The sequence below is a fragment of the Rhinatrema bivittatum genome, chromosome 3, assembly GCF_901001135.1.
Source record: "Rhinatrema bivittatum chromosome 3, aRhiBiv1.1, whole genome shotgun sequence".
Lineage (NCBI taxonomy): Eukaryota > Metazoa > Chordata > Amphibia > Gymnophiona > Rhinatrematidae > Rhinatrema > Rhinatrema bivittatum.
This window is the reverse complement of record NC_042617.1, coordinates 367,687,436-367,709,194: the sequence shown is the minus strand read 5'-3', so window position 1 is coordinate 367,709,194 and position 21,759 is coordinate 367,687,436. Positions and strand designations below refer to the sequence as shown.

Sequence of the window (21,759 nt, the reverse complement as noted above, 5' to 3'; positions counted from 1 at the left end):
TTGAGCGGTATTTCTTGGAAAGAAGGCATGTGCAGTCTTTTATGATCTTTACCATATTTTATGAATGCCCATTGTTTGAAATATTAATTATAAAAGAGATCTTGCAATATGTGAATGTTTGCAGCAGGTCCATCACTTTGAAAGGGGTTTTTTTGCTATATGAGTGGTGAATAATATGATATCACCTAATTTTTTTTATTGCACTATCATAATACATTTTGGGGGCAATTTTCAAATGGATTTATGCAAATAACTTGGTATTTACCCATGGAAAAAAGGTCTTTTTCCCTCTTCTCTCCCTTCCCAGTGCAGAGGAACCTATGCATGCTGTCCGTAGTGCACACACTTTTCTGTACAGGAAAAAAAGTAAAGCACTGGGACCATCCCAGAAGTATGTGGGGGTGTATTTGTAAACTACTGGGGAAGAAACCCTGGCAGATGTCCTAAATTACCCCCAAATTCCTTCCCAGTTTGGTATAAGGCTAACTCTATTGTCCCAGTCCACTTCCATATCTCCACCTTATCATATCAAATGCTACTTAAAAAACACCCACATTATCAGGCACAGATAGATGAGAATAGACCCATGTTTTATTAGCAGAGTTTTCCCGACAATAAACAAATTATTAAGTTTGCATTTTAACAATTTTCCTGTTTAATTACTCCAGTACAAGCAAGTAAAGCTAGTGATATCACTGAATACAGCAGAAGCTGCATCTCCCCTCTTTCACTAAACAAAAGCCACCCAGTATAAATGTTATTCTGTAAGTCTGATGAACTGTGCACTGTCAGATCCCTACCCATATTCTGGCTGAGCTGGAAGTCCAATAGAGGAGGAAGAGGAGGAAATTAACCAGTCAAAAGAAAAAAAACACAATCAGTAAGATGAATTAGAAACGAATGAAGTAGGATTTACAAATCGTAGTCTCTGAATTTGGCTCCAACTGGACATAACTTTGAATAAATAGAGGCATAAGTCATAGGTAGGCTGCTCCTTTAATCATATCCTCAGTGTTACCTATGCACAACACAGAATTCATGATAAGGGCTTCATTTAGGATTAGTTTTAAAGTTGGGTTTTACTTCAATTTGAAACTATTTTGATTTTTAGAATTATGAGAATGCATTTTTATTTGAGTAACCAAGAACATTTTAGACTTCTAAAAATTAAGATTAACTGAGTACCTGATTGTTGCATATCTTTTATAAATGATCAGTATCAGATAGGCACAGTAAATTAATTCTTTTGAAATGAATGGGCAATGCTAAGGGATAATGAGCTATTTAAGGAATTCATTTACTAAGTATCTTTCCCATAGACACGGAATAGCAGAAAAGCCTTAGTAAATCGGGCCCTTAATTAGTTTTGTCTTTGCAATTATCTTCAGATTCATTTTAGGTGCTCATCTCTGATTTTTAATTAAATGGTTATTAATTTTTTTCTCTATACTGAAAAAGTGATAGTATTGGGTGAGACATATGACTCCAGGAAAAGCAATAGCAAGACCTACTTCAGAGTATGTTTAGCTTTGCTGATTTATCAGGAGACTCCAATAGGCATTGGTTGGAAGCCTTTGACAAACTAGGGCCACAGATTACATACATGTGCAATCCTTTTCTTGAAAGGGGCATATTTTCCTTCCAAGCACACACAAATATTTTCTAAATCTGGGGCTGCCTTTCTTCCGATTTCCCCTCCTCCTTGTGACCCAAGGGTGGGTGAGTCATTTCTGTGTGTTGGGGGGGGGAGGGAGAGAAGCTGTTGCTTTTTGGTGGAGATGCTGGTGGACTCTCCCTCCCCGTGTGTCAGTAAATAAACTGAATTGCTGAAGTGCTGCTGGACTGGGAACACATATGGAGCAGGACACAGAGCTGGGTGATGAAAATAAGTTTACTGATTGCATTTCCGATATGTTATCAATATCCAACTTATAAAAATAACTGAAAGTACAGCTGGATTTGTTCTCTCTCTGTGCACGTGGTGATGCCTCAGGTTCTTTGATGGGTTCCTAACACCTCCTCACTGAGTATCCAGGAAATATCTGGGGAAAGTCCTATTCTGCGCTGAGTCCCCTTAGAGCAAAGCACAGCCCTACCTGAGTCCTCTGTTGATCTAAGCGTTTACCCAGCCTGCACCTGTGTCCCAGGGGATGAAGATCCTGCGGAGGGTCTTCCAGTTGCTTCACTCTTCTCCTTGTGACCATCCAGACAGAAGGTCTGTTGGTACCAGAGATCCGGCATTACTGTCCAGTCCTCCGAGTGAGAAGAGGGGTGACAAAAACCTCCTCTCAACAAAAAGAGAAAAAATACTTTTCTCAACTGTCCTGAAAACACTTCTGGCAGTGCTACTGTCACTACAGCCCTTCTCTGACCGAGAAGGAAGCTGGCAGGTCGTCAGTGTCTTGGCCTCCGGATACAGGGGATGGCCGTCTCCAAGAGAAACCAGGCTGCACTCCAGGAAAACAATTCTCTGCATAAAATATCTTCTTAATTAAAGTTTCCCTCTACTTGAGGTGGTCCCTTAACAAGCAAGTATTACTCAAAAAAGGATTTCCCTCCAAAAGTGTACTGAGTGAGGGAGTAGACCTCACTCAAAAAGAGCAACTCTGAGAGCTCCTCTCTCAGCAAAATCCTAACTCAAATGCCACACCTACTTCTCTCCTAGCTCCTCTTATAGGCAAGGTCCACCCACTCTGGCAGCCTCTAGTGGTGGAGCTGAAATGTGGTATTCCTGCACGCTGGTTCATGGGCCACTAAGGACATCTATTGGCCAGCCCATGGGGGGGGGGCCACACATACTTCAGAATTATTACACTGTAAAAATGCATTGGGATCCCATATGAATACAGAGTTCTCCAGAGGTTCAAATATTTATTCCTTTTCAATTGCACTTTTCCCCTGTGTTCCCCTTTTCTTTCTTTACTGTACTTTCAAATAAATTCCTATGGCTAATTTTATAGATGAATAAAACCATCTCACTTTAAAGCAGCAGAACTATTCAATATCCCTCAAAATATGAGCTTGCTGGTTTTTATGCTAGACTACCTTTTTATTCTGTTCTTATTCCAAGGTATCCTTTTTTTTTACAATTCCAATTTCTTACATGTTTTGTACTTTCATGGAATAAAGAGATGCATGCAATTTATTATGGCCACACCCCTCAGTTCTGAAAAATTCTTACAGACACCTGTGTGTGCAAGTGAGGTAAAAAGAAGCTGCTAAGTGTGCCATGACTGGCTGAGCTTTTTGCCTTGGGCCATTGTTGGTCACCTTTCACCTCGGTGTCTCTCGGGCCTCTAGCCACCATGGACCCTAGAGGTCTGCACTGCCTGCATCGGTGGAAGTTCTGGTCAATCTTCACTGCCATCTTGTGGCCTTTTTGCCCCTCTTTGATACTTCCCTGCCTGTTTCTAGTTTTTAGCCCCAACTCCCTTCCAGCGAACATAGCTTCAGCTGACAGAGAGAGACCCTGCTGGAGGATCGCTTCCACAGTATTTACATTAAATTGGAAACCATCCGATCTGCACTTGTGATTGGCAGAACAGATTTCCTGCAGTCAGTTCCTTTCTGATCATGATTAACTTTAGGTAACTTCTGAAGAGGTAGCTTACAAGGTCTTGAAAGTTCATGTGTTGGGGGGAGGGAATACTTCCAAAGCCATTTACCCAGGTAAATTGGTCTTTCTGAAAATTGCTCTCCCCAGTCCTGCTGAAAGTATGTGAGTGTGGATTCAGGGGAGTCATTTCCAAGGGCAAGGAGAAGGAGGGCTAGAGAAACAATGTTTGTAGATCTTATTTTCAAATCTACATGCATTGTTTTCCAGCCATTTTCTGCCCACACAAATTGCAGGTGGGCAGTTTGTAGGATTTTTGTAAGTGATTTTCAAATAGAACCTACCCACATTTTCCCCTTTAAAATTAGTTGCACCGTCCATGTGTACAAACTAACCGCAAAATTTGCAGCTTGGCAGGTTTTTGGAAAATTCCCCCATAATGCTTTGGATATGTAACCCTTACTTGGTGTGTGTTAAGTCCCAAGGGCACATAACCTAATTTGTTTCTTTGGGGCTGCTCCCACGCTGACTCTTAATCCCTGGGGGGACTCTTTTTACAGGGGGAAGCTCTCGCTTATGGACCAAAGTGGGACCCTGGGCAGGCCTGTTGGTCTTACAGTCAATGAGGGATCCATCTCAAAAATAGCCTGATACAGAAGGAACTAAGTAAGATTAAGCAGTAACTTTTAGATCCCGATATAGTTAAAAATCTGTTTACGTTTTTGGGTGCTTATGGTTCTTTTCAGAAAGATGTTTATTGATGAGAATGTTCTCAATTATTGTTTTTAATTGAATATAAGAGAAGGGGGGAAACGGGTGTGACGGAGCCCTGCACATGGATTATAATCTCATTCTTTAGGGGATAGAAAGATGAGGATTAGTTTGGGGATTTATTTATTTATTTGTCTAATTTATATTCTTCGTTTTCAGTTTAAACCGATTTTCATCCATAAAAGAATTTATTTCTCGTCGGGGCTGGCTAACTCTTTCATAATCTCTCTTACTTTCAGGGCCGGATCCTTTGTAGATTGGGGAGAAGATATACTTCCAGCGTACAATGTGACAGGGTGATCTTTCTACACATTCCCTTTTCCTTTGTGTTCCCTTGCGAAAGGGTGGGTGCAATGAGTGTGAAAGAAATACTCGGGACTCACTGTGTTAGTGTCCAAAATTAAAGTCTTTTCTGTTCAAACAGTGAAGAATGGCACAATAACTCAAACTGCAGTACAGCCTCTTCCCTCTATCTGTGCAGGACTCACATATCAGGGTCAGGGAAACATCCACTTTCTTGGATTAGGTAATGTGGAGCTCCCAGGTTAGAAGGGTTTCTTTAGACTGGTCAAAAAACCCCTTCCAATCTGATAAAAATGGAAAAAGTCTATGGCACAGAGAGTAAATCTTCTCTCTCCCCAAGGGTGGTGGTAATGTTTGGTTTCCTTTATTCACGGTCAGCAGAACTTCAGGATCTCTTTAGTTCTTATACAGTCTCTTGATTTCTTCTTTCTGGATCCCTTATGGGAAGGATCGCCTTGAAACAAGCAAGTCTCTTTCCTCCTGGGTCTTGAACTCAAACTGAAATTAACACTGGAGTTACTCCCCACCACCACTTCAGAGGAAGAGGTGGTGGGCATGTTGGAATTCCAAAATGCCTAAACCATAGACACACTCACTCCAAAGAAAGTTGTCTGCATGAGAAATCCCAAACTGACTCCCTGGTTCTCATCAGAACTTAAAGAGCTAAAACAAATCGGAAGAAGATTAGAGCACAGATGGTGAAAATCCAGATCACAACAGGTCAGAGAAAACTGTAGAAGGCTTCAGACAATTTACTACAAGGCCTTTATAGCAGCAAAAAACTTATTTTTCAAATTCATCACCCAAGCTAAAAACTTGTCCAGGGAACTTGTCCTTATTTTCAGCAAACTCCTTCGACTGGCTCCCAACAGAGAGGTTCCAATAATAACAAAAGTAGTCTAAGTGCTAATAATTAAAAACTCACCTGAGCTCAAAGACTCCAATTTATCCCTGTCAACTGAAAAGCATAATGTAAATACAAACAAAAAACACACTTTGAAATGTTTGTATGCTAATGCCAGAAGTCTAAGAAGTAAGATGAGAGAATTAGAGTGTATAGCAGTGAATGATGACATATACTTAATTGGCATGGTAGTGGGGTGGCGTTTTATGTCCGGGATGGCATAGAGTCCAACAGGAGAAAGATCCTGCATGAGACTAAATGCACAATTGAATCTTTATGGGTAGAAATCCCTTGTATGTTGGGGAGGAGTATAGTGATAGGAGTATACTACCATCCACCTAGCCAGGATGGTGAGAAGAACAGTGAAATGCTAAGAGAAATTAAGGAAGCTAACCAAATTGGTAGAGCAGTAATAATGGGAGATTTCAATTACCCCAATATTATCTGGGTAAGTGAAACAAGAGGATATGCTAGAGAGATAACGTTCTTAGATGGAATAAATGACAGTTTTTTTGGAGCAATTGGTTCAGGAACCGATGAGAGAGGGAGCAATTTTAGATCTAGTTCTCGGTGGAGCACAGGATTTGATAAGAGATTTAATGGTGGTGGGGCCGCTTGGCAATAGTGATCATAATATGATCAAATTTGAACTGACTGGAAGGGGAACAGTAAGTAAATCCATGGCTCTAGCATTATACTTTCAAAAGGGATACTTTGATAAAATGAGAAAAATAGTTTTAAAAAAACCTGAAAGGTGCAGCTACAAAGGTAAAAAAATATGCAACAGGCATGGACATTGCTAAAAAATACCATCCTAGAAGCACAGTCCAGATGTATTCCACACATTAAGAAAGGTGGAAGGAAGGTCAAACGATTGATAGCATGGCTAAAAAGTGAGGTGAAAGAGCTATTTTAGCCAAAAGATCTTCATTCAAAAACTGGAAGAAGGATCCATCAGAAGAAAATAGGATAAAGCATAAGCATTGATAAGACAGGGAAAAATTCACAATAAAAACTTTTAAAAATATATCCGAGGGAGGGTTGGACCATTAGAGGATCGAGAGGTTAAAGGGGCACTTAGGGAAGATAAGGCCATCATGGAAAGATTAAATTATTTCTTTGCTTTGTTGTTTACTGAAGAGGATGTTGGGGAGATACTCATTCTGGAGACGGTTTTCAAGGGAAATGTTTCAGATGAATGGAACCAAATCATGGTGAACCTGGATGATGTGGTAGGCCTGATTGACAAACTGAAGAATAGTAAATGACCTGGACCAGGTGGTATATACCCCAGGGTTCTGAAAGAACTAAAAAATGAAATTTCAGACCTATTTCAATTAATTTGTAACCTATCATTAAAATCATCCATTGTATCTGAAGATTGGAAGATGGCCAATGTAACCCCGATATTTAAAAAGGGCTCCAGGGGTGATCCGGGAAACTATAGACCAGTGAGACTGACTTGCGTGCCGGTAAAAATCGTGGAAACTGTTAAAAAAAATAAAATCACAAAACATTTAGATAGACATGGTTTAATGGGATACAGCCAACATGGATTTACCCAAGGGAAGTCTTGCCTCACAAATCTCCTACATTTATTTGAAGGGGGTGAATAAACATGTGGACAAAGGTGAACTAGTAGATGTGGTGTATTTGGATTTTCAGAAGGCATTTGACAAAGTTCCACATGAGAGGCTTCTAAGGAAACTAAAAAGTCATGGGTTAGGAGGTGATGTCCTATTGTGGATTGCAAGCTGGTTAAAGGACAGGAAGCAGAAAGTAGGATTAAATACTCAGTTTTCACAGTGGAAAAAGGTAAAAACAGTGTCTTAGGGATCTGTATTTGGACCAGTGCTTTTTAATATATTTATAAATTATCTGAAAAGGGGTACGATGAGTGAGGTGATAAGATTTTCGGATGACACAAAATTATGCAGAGTAGTTAAATCTCAAGCGCATTGTGAAGAATTGCAGGAGGACCTTGCAAGACTGGAAGATTGGGCTTCAAATGGCAGATGAAATTTAACAACACCAAGTGCAAAGTGATACATGTAGGGAAAAATAACCCTTGCTGTAGTTACACAATGTTAGGTTCTATCTTAGGAGTTACCACCCAGGAATGAGATCTAGGCATCATAGTGGATAATACAGTGAAATTGTCCCAGTGTGCTGTGGCAATCAAAAAAGCAAACAGAATACTAGGAATTATTAGGAAGGGAATGGCAAATAAAACAATGGATGTCATAATGCCTCTGTATCGCTCCATGGTGAGACCGCAACTTGAATATTGTGTGTAGTTCTAGTCACCGCATCTCAAAAAAGATATAGTTGCACTGAAGACAGTGCAGAGAAGGGCGTCCAAAATGATAAGGGGCATGGAATCGCTGCCCTATGAGGAAAGGCTAAGGAAGTTAGTGCTGTTCAGTTTGGAGAAGAGATGACTGAGGTGGGGATATGACAGAGGTCTACAAAATCATGAAAGGACTTGAACAAGTTAATGTAATCGGTTATTTACTTTCTCAGATAATAGAAGGATTAGGGGGTACTCCATGAAGTTAGCAAGTAGCTCATTTAAAACAAAAAAAATATTTTTCACTCAGTGCATAGTTAAGCTCTGGAATTCATTGCCAGAAGATGTGGTTACAGCAGTTAGTATAACTGGGTTTAAAAAAGGTTTGGATAATTTCCTAGAGGAAAAATCTATAAACTGCTATTAATTAATAAGCAATAGTAGCTTGAGATTTATTTAATGTTTGGGTACTTACCAGCTACTTGCAACTTGGCTTGGCCACTGCTGGAAACAGGATACTGGACTTGATGGATCGTTGGTCTGACCCAGTGTGGCATTTATGTTCTTATATTTCAGGAGCTGATGGGTTGAGTGCCAGAAGTTTATTAATTCCTGCCCCTTGATAGCAGCACCTGGGCGTTCCATGGTGGTGGTTAGGGGTACCAGAATCTGGGGGTAGCATCCATAAACAAGGAAGAAGGCGGTTGAGCTGGTAGATTTATTGATATGGTGGTTATGGCAGGCCTCCACCCAGGTAGGGAGGGAGGACCAGTTATCCTGTCTTTGATTAATGTAGGACCGTAAAAGGACTTTGAGAGATTGATTAGTTCGTTCAGTTTGTCCATTTGCCTATGGGTCATATGCAGAAGAAAAGTCAAGGTGATCCCAAATTTGCAGCACAAGGCCCGCTAATAATGAGCACTCCAAGGTCAAGACAAGCAGCAAGCAGGCAGGAACAGTGTCTAGAACCAGGCACACAGCAAGCAAGGCGGGAACCAGGAATAGGCCTGTTGCCAAGGCAAGGAGTCCAGGTCCAGGGAGGCTAAAAAGTCTTGAGTGTGTGACATCATCTTTGGGGCAACTACCCGATTCTCTCCCAAGAATGCGCAGAATCATGCACACAGATATGCACACACACCCTATGCTTCTCTTCGCTGGGTCCTAATAATGCATACTTCAGAGCATGCAATGGTGGCTCCCTGCTGTGCAGTAAGTGTGGGAAGCTGAGGAATCTGGGAAGGCGGCTGAATTCTAACAATGTCTGTTCCTTTCAGCTAGGAGATCTTTGACAGCAACTGTAACAACTGAGTCCCCAAAGCCTGCACCATGTTTGCCGAAACATAGCTAAATTGGATGTTGACTGGATACTGAATGAAGATTAGGAAAGGACATTGAATTAAAGCTGCTATCCTAGCAAAGGAACCTGAATTCTTGTGTGTGACCCTTCGGTCAACCACCAGATGGCACTTTGTCCCTGCACATTAGAATGTATAACAGCTTAGTATTGAGATCACAATCCTGACAAGCCCTCCTCCGAGGAAGGCTGTGATTGGTCAATCTCAGGGTACTTAGTGAGGCTAAGAACAGGATCAGTGTGGCATTTTTGTTAGAGACTTGGAGGAGTAAGAGGCACCTCAGATTTTTCCTTTAGAGTGGGGTGTAACCCCTTACTGTTCGTTTCTCTGGAGGCTAACCCTGATGTGCAAAACCTGCCAGTGGGATTTGCCTTCGTATCCTTGCAGATTGATTTTCCTTTAGTCTGGAGTGAATGCCTGATTTTTTAGTGAAGTCTCATTTCCCTAAGCTGAAAACCAAGTCACTGAATCTGTTGGCTAGGGGCAAGGCAGACCTGCAGTGAAGGTGATTTTTGTTCTCTCCATGAGGCTTTGATTATGTTAGTTAAATTATTGTTTTTGGAAGTGTGGGAGGTATTTTATCTGCCCTTCCCCACTCTGGGATGTAGGGCTGCAGAAGCCAGATTTTTCCATCAGATCTTCCCATCCGGAAGGTCGCAACAACAGAAGGAGCAAGGAGAACTGGAGCAGTAATTTCTGAGGGCTCTCCATCAGGATCATAACTCTCAGGGACATGAACGCAGACTGGGTATGAAAGACTGAGCAGTTTGAACTAAGGATTTTTCTGCAGCTAAGGGGATCCCATCACCCACAGGATTTCCTTGAATATCTGGGATAGTTTATTCACTAAATGAAAAAGTGATAATCTAAATTCCAGGGATTTGAGAGACAGGACACATACCGAGAGAAAGAGAAAGATCTATAAGCAACACAGCTGTAATCTTACTCTTTGGAGTGATTGGACATTGATTTAACCTTAAAAGGATTAGTAGACTTTATCTTGAGCACCCAGCACAGAGTCCAGCTTGTTTTGTACCAGCATCTCACCCCATGAGATCAGCAAGTAAATAGACAGGAAAAAAGCACTCCATCACTTTATCCCCACAGAAAGAATCCACCGCTGGGGAGAAGGGGAAAATGGGTGTGCAGACAGCCCCCGGCAAATAAATACTTTTATGGCCCTTAGGGGACACCCGAACCCCAGACATAGGATTACACTTGTATATACAAGATGTTGAAGTTGAGATGCTTCCGTAGAGTAAAAGATAAGTGCTGGCTCATTTTTTTCATATATATATATATATATATATATTAGTGCATGATTTTTATAAGGCAAAAAGGAAAAGCAAAGGAAAAGTGTTGTTCAAATAAAGAACCTTTGGGCTTTGATTAAAATACTTGAGCAGTATTTCTTGGAAAGAAGGCATGTGCAGCCTTTTATGATCTTTAGCGTATTTTATGAATGCCCATTGTTTGCAATCTTAATTATAAAAGACATCTTGCAATATATGAGTGTTTGCAGTGGGTCCATCACTTTGAAAGGATTATCTTTGGTGTGAAACACATAAATTAATCAGAATGTAAAATAAAGTTTTGATTTCTTTTTCTTTCTAAAAGTGCCTTCTCATTTTTCAAGCTGTGAGGTTTTACCTTTTGAATGTAACCTGACATGGATTTGTAGAGTAAAACATTCTAGGATTTTATTTTATTTTTTTAATGTTTATAAATTAAAGCAGCTCCTATAATTAGAGAATGAATGTCTGCAGTAGTTTGACTATGATTATTATTATTATTGCCATGGATTTATTATACTCCCCCCCCCCATTTTGAATACAAAATTCACTCAACATGGTTTACACTACAGAGAGTTAGAACAGCACAATATAAACAGAGGTATTTTGCAGTTTTACAAAAAGAAAGGGTGAATCACAGATTTAAAATAGCAGCAAAAATCAATTTGTAGCACCAGAACATAAAAACATGTACCTAAAAACTAACTTTACCTAAATCAACAAATATTGTGTATGGCTGTAACTCTCCCTACACTACTAATAAAAAGCATGAGCCAAGTGCAGTCCAAATGAAGAAAATAAATTAACATAGTGACTATACTCCATCAGCAGCACAGCGGAAAATACTAGTAACCAACACTACAAATAAATAATGCTGCACCTACCCCATCATTCATCAAAAAGTGTTAGTAATGCATTGATAATGAAAAGGGTTGTGTTTATGGAAAGTTTTGAGTTACTGCATGGCGCAATAACTTATTGCTTTGCATCAGTATATTGTATCCTGCACTAAGGGGGGGGGGGGGGGGTAGGGGGATATGAGAGAGAGAGTATCTACAAGGCCCTCCTAGTAGGAGGGCCACCTAATAGGTCGAGGTGAGGTGTTGATGGTGGTATATTTATATCTCCTATAAAGATATTAGGTGCACACAGTGACACGCTCCCCAGAGGCCTTCTCTCTCTCACACTCACTCTTCTCCTCTCCACTCCACTCCCACTCCCTGCCCAGAAATGGCCAAAATGCAATTCCCAAAATTTATCACAAATTGCAATATGGCCATTTTGAGCATATCGCACAGCTTAACACCAGGGAAAAGGTGTTTTTATTTCCAGCATTAAAACCATGCGATAATATGCATTATGCTATTGCACAATTCGATATCGCCCCTAATTTAACTAATTCCCATCCAAAACTCCTTCCCGATCCCACCCTCTCAAAAACGTGCATTCACACCATGCACTACAGTGTTTTTCACATGCGTTATGGCGTTAACGCACACGTTAACGCATTATTGCGTGCATTAATGCCATAACGCATTTTGATGAATGATGCAGCTAGTTTGTAGCAGAACTTCAGGTGATGCCAAGTAGTTACCTGTAGCCAGTTTAATAATCTTAAAGCTGAATTTTCAAAAGTTTTGTGTGGAAAAATCAGCATATACGCATGTAAATAGGGAATACTTGCACATAGGCTATTTTAGAAACTTACAAAATACACGTGAAAGTAAGGGTGTGTGAGTAAATCTACACGTAAAAAAAAGGGGCTTTCCGGGAGCATTCCTGGCTGGGGCCAGCACTTAAGTGTGTAAATTGCTATTTTTTAAGAGATTTACATATGTAGATTTGGCAACTTCTCGCATATAGATACACCTGCTGTATACCTGGAATAAGTGAATGTAAAGGCTTTAAAAGTGAAATATTGACAAGGTAAGAGGATCTTGGTGAAATGGGGGATGTTGAGGCTGAAGAGCCAGGATGGTGTCGATGACCTGTAGAAAGACTGGGTGAACTGGTGGAGGCATTGGAAAACTGGTAATTTCAATTATGCACCCATGTGTTAAAATATATCGACTTTTGCACATAACTCGGGTTTTAAACGAGCAAGCGCTACTTTTTTTCACACGTAAAATATGCATGTGTAACCCCTCCCTGGTGTGCAGGTCTAGCATGGGTGAGGCCATAAAGTTATTTATACTCTTTGGGGCAGGAAACCTGACTCGTTCTTGTATCTCCTCTACTTCCCAAGGTGTGGGCTCTCTGGACTGGGGGAAGAAAGGAGTCCTCTCAGGTCCTGATATGACAGGGGTGGTTTTCTTACACATTTCCTTGTGTTTCCCCTGAGGAGGATACTGGTCTCTGTTGTGGGTGCAGTGAGTGCAGAAATAAATACTCTGGAGCCACTTGGTTAGTGTCCAAAATAAAAATCTTTACTGTTAAACACTGATGGTGAATGTCACAAAACTCAAACTGTAGCACCACAGAAATCTCTTTTCAATTCCTTAACAGTCTCTTCCGTCTATCTGTGCAGGACTCACTTATATCAGGACAAGGAAGACATCCAATCTCTTAGTTTAAAGTGAAGTGGAGCTCCCAGATGGGCAGGGTCTTTAGGATGGTCAAAACCCCTTCCAAGCTGATAAGAATAGCAAAGTATATGGCAGGGAGAGTAAATCTTCTCTTTCTGTTCCCAGGGTGGTGAACACTGGATGGGGGTCCCCAGTGATGTTATTTCCTTTCCTCATGGTCAGCAGATCTTCAGGATCTCCTTGATCTTACACAGTCTCTTTAGTATTCTCTCTGGATCCTTGATATAAGGGTCCCTCTTTGAAACAAGCAGTTCTCTTGCTTCTAGCAGGAAGGAAGGGGCAGCCAAAAACCTTCCTCCTGGATCTTCTAATAAAAGTGTTCTTCTCCCAAAAGAAACAGAAACTAACAGCGGAGTCCCCTCCTCATAGCAGGTCCCCACCACTTCAGGGGTGTATCCTCCCTATCCCTGGGCAGTTCACATGCAGGGCTCCCCAATCCCTGTGTGTAAGACAGGCCCAAGTGTCCAGTGAAGCCCCTAATAAAAATCTCAAAAATCCCTAAACTTAGACCCAGAGGGATATCCCAACCGGCTATTGAGTAGACTGAAAGGAAGACCCTTCCTCCAACAGCCTGGGTTAGCCTGCCTTACCGACTGGGCCTGTAAAATAACAAAAGGTAAATTCCTACCACCTCTGCATCCTGTGCTAACCTAAAAGGACTGCTTCCCAAGCTGTAGCAAGGGCACAGATAAATATTGTCTCAAGTGGGCTGGCCATTCCAGTCCTCACAGAAGGAGGGGCTGCATTCAAATAGTTCCTCCCTCCACTCTGACCTATTCTCTCTCTCTCTCTATAGTTGAACAAAGGGCTCAACTAGGTCCTACTGGTGTCGCAACCGGAGGGTCCATCACACAGATGCATATATTAAAAAAATTGGTAGGAACAGTGCACTCATTCAGTGCATTGAAATACTCGCTTTCAAAGCATTGCAAGTGTTCACAAGTAAACATACATGCTTGTGTATGTTGGGGGTTAGATGTATCTGATACACGCAAGTTATAAAATACTATTGTAGATTTCCGTGCAGCCATGTCCTATGCAGCCGCATGAAGTTGTTCGAAAATTATCCTCATTATATGCAGTGTGACTTAATAAGCAGATTAGAGGGTACAGCAAATTCACATATTGAATGTGATCTGAAAAGAGGAAAGAAGCCTGGTATTTTTAGAGGAATATTTAAATATTCTTATGACCTAATAAATATATTTTTCAAACTCACTTGTCATGTATTAGGATATTAAGCTGAATTAACTATAACATCTTGTAAACTGTTGTGATGGCTTCACTGAATGATGGTATACAAAATCAGTAAACAAATAAAAAAACTTCTGGACTTTGTTTCCTATAATGTCCTTTTATCAGGCTTGTTTGCAATACTTTCATATGTGTGCTGGCCATTGATATGTTTGGGAAATTTTCTGGACAGTGCAAATGGACAAATATTTGGAGATATTCAGTTGGCAGCATATTCTCATTCTGCCATAAAGATTCCAGTGGGCACTGCAGGACATTGTGTCCTGCAGTGGCTTCCTGCAGTGCGTCACTTTTTACATGCTTACAGATTTCACACAATAGAAGTCTAGAGAGCAAATGAAGACTTTTCAACATAGCCAAAAGAGGTTCAGATAAGTTACACTGTTCTTGCTGTAATTACACTACAGGGTAAAGTACGCCATACATTATTTTCACGGATTGCATTATATAAAAGTTTCCACCCTGCTGCCAAAATAGGAATTTTGGACCAAGTTACTAAATTCCCCCCTCCCCCATAGACGCAAAATGAGAAAAACCCTTTAGCACATCTGCTCTTTTATCCAAACACTTTATAAGAGCAATTTCAAAAGGAGTAGATTAAGTTGTTGAAATTTGTCCTCCTCAGAGTGGCTAAAAGCATGTGTGAGTTTTCACAATCCGTGTACTTACAGCGGGATTAAAAGGAGGTGTTCCCGGGGCTGTGTGGCACATAGATTAGAGAAGGAAGATAGCCTGCATGGCTTTTGAAAACACTATCTAGGCCTGCTGTTTTACCCCCTGTTGGCCACCCATACAAATAGCAGGTGGAAATGTATTCCTGCTGGCATTTTTCGGGAAGCTTGCTCATTTGGTTTTTTTCATTCAAATGGACTAACACAGCAACCATGCTACTTTATCCAATAACTTTTAATTGTGCTTTACAATGCAACTAAAATGCAAGTTTTGTGTTTCATAGGATTATTGATTTGATGCTCTCCTGGTCAAAAAACAATATAGAGCATTTGATATAGGGGCAATCTTCATTTGTCCACATGCATTGTGTAGCTAAGTTCCAAAGGGAAACTACCTGCAGAGTTATCAAACAATCCTATAAAATAGAAACAAAACTTTGTGCTTTACAGTGAACGTAAAATATATTTCTCCAGCATTTCTTTAACATCACTGGATAAAGTATTGTGGTGTCATCTTTCATTTTCCATTAATCACACAGCTGTATGAAAATAGATATGAGCAAACTCAGCAAAAACAACCATATTAAAAATAGTTGAAATTACATTTTGTACTATTATGTATATTTTGTGAGATTTCATAACTTCATTTATTTCTTCGTTAAGAGAGAGTTTTTTTCAAATTTCTTGTTTGCTTTGCTTCCTAGAAATGGGGATCCTTCTGAAAAACGGTTTCACATGAACAGCTTTGTTGCAGACTTCGCACGGCCTTTGGAGTCAGACCGCATCTTCTCTCGTCAAGTTACAGAGGAGTCACGGTCTCTTTTTCATTGTTACATTAATGAAGTAGAGCAGCTGGACAGAGCCAAGCCAAGCAGCAAGAACTCAGGTCTGGAGAGCAACATCCGCATCCAGGAAGTGGTCAGAAATTGTAAACTGGAAGAGGAGTTGAACTGTCTTGCCAAGTTTAACATCCCTAATTTTGTGAACACAGATCAGAACTCTCCTCTGAGCAACGATGATCTTCTGATTAATGAACCACCAATTATTCTTAAAAATAAACCTGTTCTCCAAAATCCACATCATATTCTCAACTGAGGAAAAGGTCCCCCCGGTCTCTGTGTCACTGTCTGGTGAATCATTTTTATCTAACAAATTAAATCCCTTTACTTCTCTGGAAGTACATGGCACGTTACATTTTGAATAGCCAATTAACAGGGTGAAAGGAAAATGAAAGTTATATACATGTAGCAAGTGTTCAGAGGACAATAGGATGTAAGTGCTTATAGGTGGGTAATGTCATCAGAAAGAGTCTGGCTGCTATCTAACTTCATAGTTTCTAGAGCAGGGGTTCTCAACCCAAGCCTCGGGACACACCTAGCCAATCAAGTTTTCAGGATATCCACAATCAATATGCATAAGATGAATTTACCTACAATGGAGGCAATGCATGAAAATCTATCTTATGCATATTTACTGCAGCTATCCTGAAAACCTGACTGGCTAGATGCAATCCAAGGCTCTAGAGCTATCAAAACTCTACTGAGCATATGCAGGCTTGTTCTCATTTTCTCTGAGGACAAGCAGGATCTGAGAGTGCTCACTGGTGGAAAATCCATAGCTTCAGGCTGCCTAAAAACAAAAAGGCAAAAATACAACATTAAGAGTGCCAACGGCCAATGTTTTTGTTGGTAACAGCCCATTTTGTAGAAAAAATGTTTTTTGGGAAAGCAGCCTGGAAATAAAAATAAGGGGCGCTAAGATAGATGGAGTTGGATTCAAAACCTCAAAATAAATCTTTCAGGACAAATCTGCCATGTTGGGAGCCCCTATCCAAATAGTAAAGAGATGTGAATGTGTGGCTTAAACTCCATATTGTAGCTTTGCAGATCTCTTCCTTGCAGACTGATCTTAGATGAGCACCAATGCTACCATGATTCTGATACTATGACCTTTGACAATAGTCTATCTGGGTAGTTGTTTATTTATTTACGGTCATATATAAATTGCTCATAAAGAAAACTGTTCTGCAAGCATAACAAAAAGAGATGCAATCTGCTATCCAGTTAGACAGTGTGAGGTTCATACTCAAAAGCCACAGAGCCAGATACGTTTCAACTACCCGGCAAAGTGCCAGCAGCTAAATATGTGCCCAGAATCAGTGTTTGCCACTTAACCATGATAACTACTTATCTAGCTAAGTGGTGGGTGGGGCAAGGGTGTACCAGGGAGGAGCTGAGTTAGCTAGATTACTTATCCGGCTTACTCTGATATTCAAAGTTAGCTGGATAACTTATCTGGCTAAGGGGGTCATTTACTAAGCGGATCACACGCGATAAGGGACGTTTCACACGCGAAAAGCCCCTTATCGCATGCGATAGCAAGATGGGGGCGGAGTCAGGGCGGCGTCAGCCCCGGAAGAGGAGGAGTTGGGGCGGCACCGGGGCTGACGCTGCGAAGACTGCGCCGACAGCGAAAGGTAAGCACTTTTATTGCTGTCAATTTTGCACCAAATAACTTCACCTTTTATGGTGTACTTATCTGGCGCGACACCGGCAGCAATCGCATCGCGGAGGTGCAGGGGTTGTAGTTAATTAAATTTAAAGGGTTGGGATGGGTTTTGGTTTTTTTTGGGAAACGAATACATATGTAACTAATGAACGGATTGTGGTCCCCCGAGAACGGATGCAACGGATTTGGGTCCCGACGAATACGAATACTGAATGGGACGAATCCGTCCCTGCTGCACATCCCTAGTAGGTTTATCTGTATAACTAGCCACTGCACAATGGTTGACTATGGACCTCTATGTGTTTGGCAATAGAAACTCTGAGACAGTTTGGCTTGAAAGAAACAAAAAGCTAGGGACATTTTCTAAGGGTTTCAGTCCACTTCAGTTAGAAAGCTAAAGCTCTGTTGCAGTCCAAACTGCACAAAGCTTGTTCACCTTTGTAGACATGTGTAGAGATCCTGTTAGAAACCATGAGGAATATTCCATTGTTATAGGGGGAAGTAGAAAAGTAGTTAATGTGGGTGTGTAGCTCCCCTTTCTGGGAACCTAGAATGGTCTTCTCTTAGAATATATATACCCCTGTCACCACTTTAGGGTGTGGAATTTTTAGCTGACCCATCCAGGGACAGCACAACTATATATGTCTCTGGTTTTGTTTAATTTTCAGGAGGAAGACCTCTGAGGTCTCTGGATTGAGACCTGGGTTCAGAAAATAAGATGGAGAGCTTTCAGCCTTTTGAAGGACTGTGTCTGAAACAGTACAGACCATGTCTGGAAACCTGTTAATGTTTTGTGATTCCTGACATAGGAGTTTTTCCACCCTCCTCATCTCATATTTTGGTTTCTCTGTTTTTTTTTACTCTTTTGTGTTTTAACATAACTGAGTACTCAACCAACTAAAGGCATAGGGGCGGATTTTAAGAGCCCTGCTCGCCTAAATCCGCTCAAATCCGGGCGGATTTAGGCGAGCAGGGCCCTGCGCGCCGGTGAGCCTATTTTACATAGGCCTACCGGCGCGCGCAGAGCCCCGGGACTCGCGTAAGTCCCGGGGTTTTCGGAGGGGGCGTGTCGGGGGCGGGGCCGAGCGCCGCGCCGTTTTCGGGGCGTGTCGGCAGCGTTTTGGGGCGGGCCCGGGGGCGTGGCCATGCCCTCCGGACCCGCCCCCAGGTCACGTCCCGGCGCGCGGGGATTTACGTCTCCCTCCGGGAGGCGTAAATCCCCCGACAAAGGTAAGGGGGGGTTTAGACAGGGCCGGGCGGGTGGGTTAGGTAGGGGAAGGGAGGGGAAGGTGAGGGGAGGGCAAAAGAAAGTTCCCTCCGAGGCCGCTCCGATTTCGGAGCGGCCTCGGAGGGAACGGGGGTAGGCTGCGCGGCTTGGCGCGTGCCGGCTATACGGAATTGATAGCCTTGCGCGTGCCGATCCAGGATTTTAGCGGATACGCGCGGCTACGCACGTATCTACTAAAATCCCGCGTACTTTTGCTTGCGCCTGATGCGCCAGCAAAAGTACGCCAAATCGCGCGGTTTGAAAATCCACCCCATAGTGTGTCTCAGTCTGAGAACACAGGTGAACTGTAATGAAGAGTGGGTTTTCATTCATTCCTGGATGAAGGACCGAAGGTTAGAAAAGGAGACTGTTCGGACCTATCATTGCAGACCACCTTGAAAAACACAATATCCTCTTCCCCTCCCAATTCGGATTCCGCAAATTCTTTAGTACCGAGACCCTCCTACTTTCTCTAACTGACACCATACTAAAATGTTTCGACAAGGGCCACTCATACTTACTTGTTCTGCTAGACATTTCCACCGCCTTTGATACTGTAAACCATAACATCCTCTTAACTCGTCTCACAGAAATTGGCAAATCTGGAACCTCCCTCCAATGGTTTAAATCATATCTAGACAACAGACTCTACAATGTCAGAATAGACAACAGGGAATCTAAACCGATCCACCTATCCAGGGGCATTCCCCAAGGCTCCTCACTATCCTCTACCCACTTCAATATCTACTTGTTACCCCTATGCCAATTCCTCTCAGAATTAGGCCTCACACACTTTATTTATGCAGACGACGTCCAAATCCTTATCCCCATCACAGACTCTTTACCCAATGTCCTTAAAACCTGGGAACACACCCTATCATTGATCAACAGCCTCCTCACCAACCTGAATCTTGCCCTTAATACCTCCAAAACAGAACTTATTATCATCTCGCCTCCCCACAACTCCATAAACTCTCAACCCCAGGCTACTACTTTCTCCCTGCATGTACGAGACCTTGGTGCTATCATAGATAACCACCTAAACCTAAAATAATTCATTGGCTCGACTATGAAGGAATGCTATTTCAAACTGAACATGCTAAAGAAACTTAGACCACTCCTCCACCTTAACGATTTCCGCACTGTACTACAAGCCACTATTTTTTCCAAAATCGATTATTGCAACTCCCTACTCCTAGGCCTCCCCAAAACCTCTATTAAACCCTTTCAAATGCTACAAAACTCCGCTGCCAGAATACTTACAAATGCCCGTAAAAAAGATCATATCACCCCCATCCTCAGATATCTCCACTGGCTCCCCATCTACTACCGTATCATCTACAAGACCCTCTCTATCATTCACAAAACTCTACACAACCAGAGCATGCGATGGCTTAATGACTCCATTCAATTCCACACCACTAACAGAACAACCAGATCCTCCTATAAAGGTACCCTATGCACACCCTCCCCTAAGCTTTCCCACCTTAACACCACAAAAGAACGTGCACTTTCCATTGCAAGTCCTTCAACCTGGAATTCCATGCCAGCCGAACTGCGGCTTGAACAATGCACTCTGAAATTTAAGAAAAAAAACTCAAAACCTGGCTCTTTAAGCAAGCATTTACCTAATCTCTAATATCTACTGTTCCCACCTCCCACACCCCCTCCCCTCCCCTCCTGCACGACCTTGGTTTTTTTTCTCCTTATAAGGCTCCCCCCTTCTTAGCTTACTCTCTCCCTCCCCTTGCCTTTCCCCTTCTCCCCTCCCCTGTACCCTCCGGGAACCTCGCCGCACGATATTGATGCCGCTCTTGTTTTTTGTATACTTCCAGTTGTATTTTATCTTATTGATGCTTCTCTTGTTTTTTTGTATACTTCCAGTTGTATTTGTAACTTTTCAGCTGTTGCACCTCGCATACTGTTTATTTCCTGTATTTATTATTCCCTTGAATTTCTTTTCCCTGTATTATTATGACCGCATCAGTTTCATGTATTTCTCTTTCTTTGTTAATACAGTTCCATGTAAACCGACATGATGTGCCAACGAATGTCGGTATATAAAAATCTTCAAATAAATAAATAAATAAATAAATCATTATTATCTCAAGGAGATCAGAGAAGAAAAGGAGTGACCAAGGTGGTCATCAAATACCATGAGTAAGAGGAAGGAAGAAGAACGATAGGAGAGGTAGGAGTGATTAGGATTTTTCTAAATGGACTTTGTCTAAATTGGGCAATAAAAGCCACTCCTATCAATTGGGAGAGAGCTTATAACTGCCCCATGATTGATGGATTGGAGAAGAAGAGAAACTAGACTTATCAATTGAAATTAAAATGAACCATTCATATACATTTTCTACAAAGAAAGAAGGTCACAAATCTACTTAAAGACTTTTTAATATCTTATTTGAAACATCAAATGCTGTAAAGAACTTTCATCAGTTTGACCATTCATCTGTTAAAGTTATGCTGGAAACCATCTAATGCTTCCAGTGTGATTATTGCTGCTGTGATCGTTAGTGCTGTTTACAAGAACTTTAAAATTGGGATTTACTAAGTGCAATGCACAGGGCCTAGAAGAGAATTATTCTCCCTGCTCAGGGAATTATGGACATTCGGATAATATAACAGCTTGGGAAGACAGAATTTAAGAGACTGAGTTTGAGGTGTGGTTCCTGGGGCTTTTATCCAGGACTATTAGCCCAGGGGCTTCACAGTTTTGGCACCCAAACAGTGACTTTGTTTGCATTGCACAACTGATTTTATATGAAGAAAATATGTTTTGAATTGTTTTCAAACATTTTTGCTGAATTTTGAGTCAAAAGCGCAGTGTTTTAGCTAACTGTGACATTGAATTAAAATGGCTGCTTTTCCTGCTGTGGGATCGTCTTTGATAGTAAAGCATGCAAAAGTAGCATGAAGAACATTGAACTGCGCATGTCAGACTGTTGTTATTGAATGCCATCATTTACTGACCAATTGAAACAAACTGAAATGGAGTAC

The 21,759-nt window shown here is 41.5% G+C and overlaps 1 protein-coding gene across 2 annotated transcripts in view; it reads left to right on the top strand.

Moving 5' to 3' along the window:
* MRAP2 (melanocortin 2 receptor accessory protein 2) overlaps window positions 1–18,394 on the top strand; it is a 95,846-nt gene extending 77,452 nt beyond the window's left edge. For both annotated transcript variants that reach the window (XM_029595497.1, XM_029595495.1), the window contains exon 4: window positions 15,683–18,394. In XM_029595497.1, the coding sequence (XP_029451357.1) occupies window positions 15,683–16,073 (391 nt within the window). In that variant the 3' untranslated portion in view covers window positions 16,074–18,394. The remainder of the gene's footprint in view (window positions 1–15,682) is intronic.
* Window positions 18,395–21,759: the final 3,365 nt, after the last annotated feature.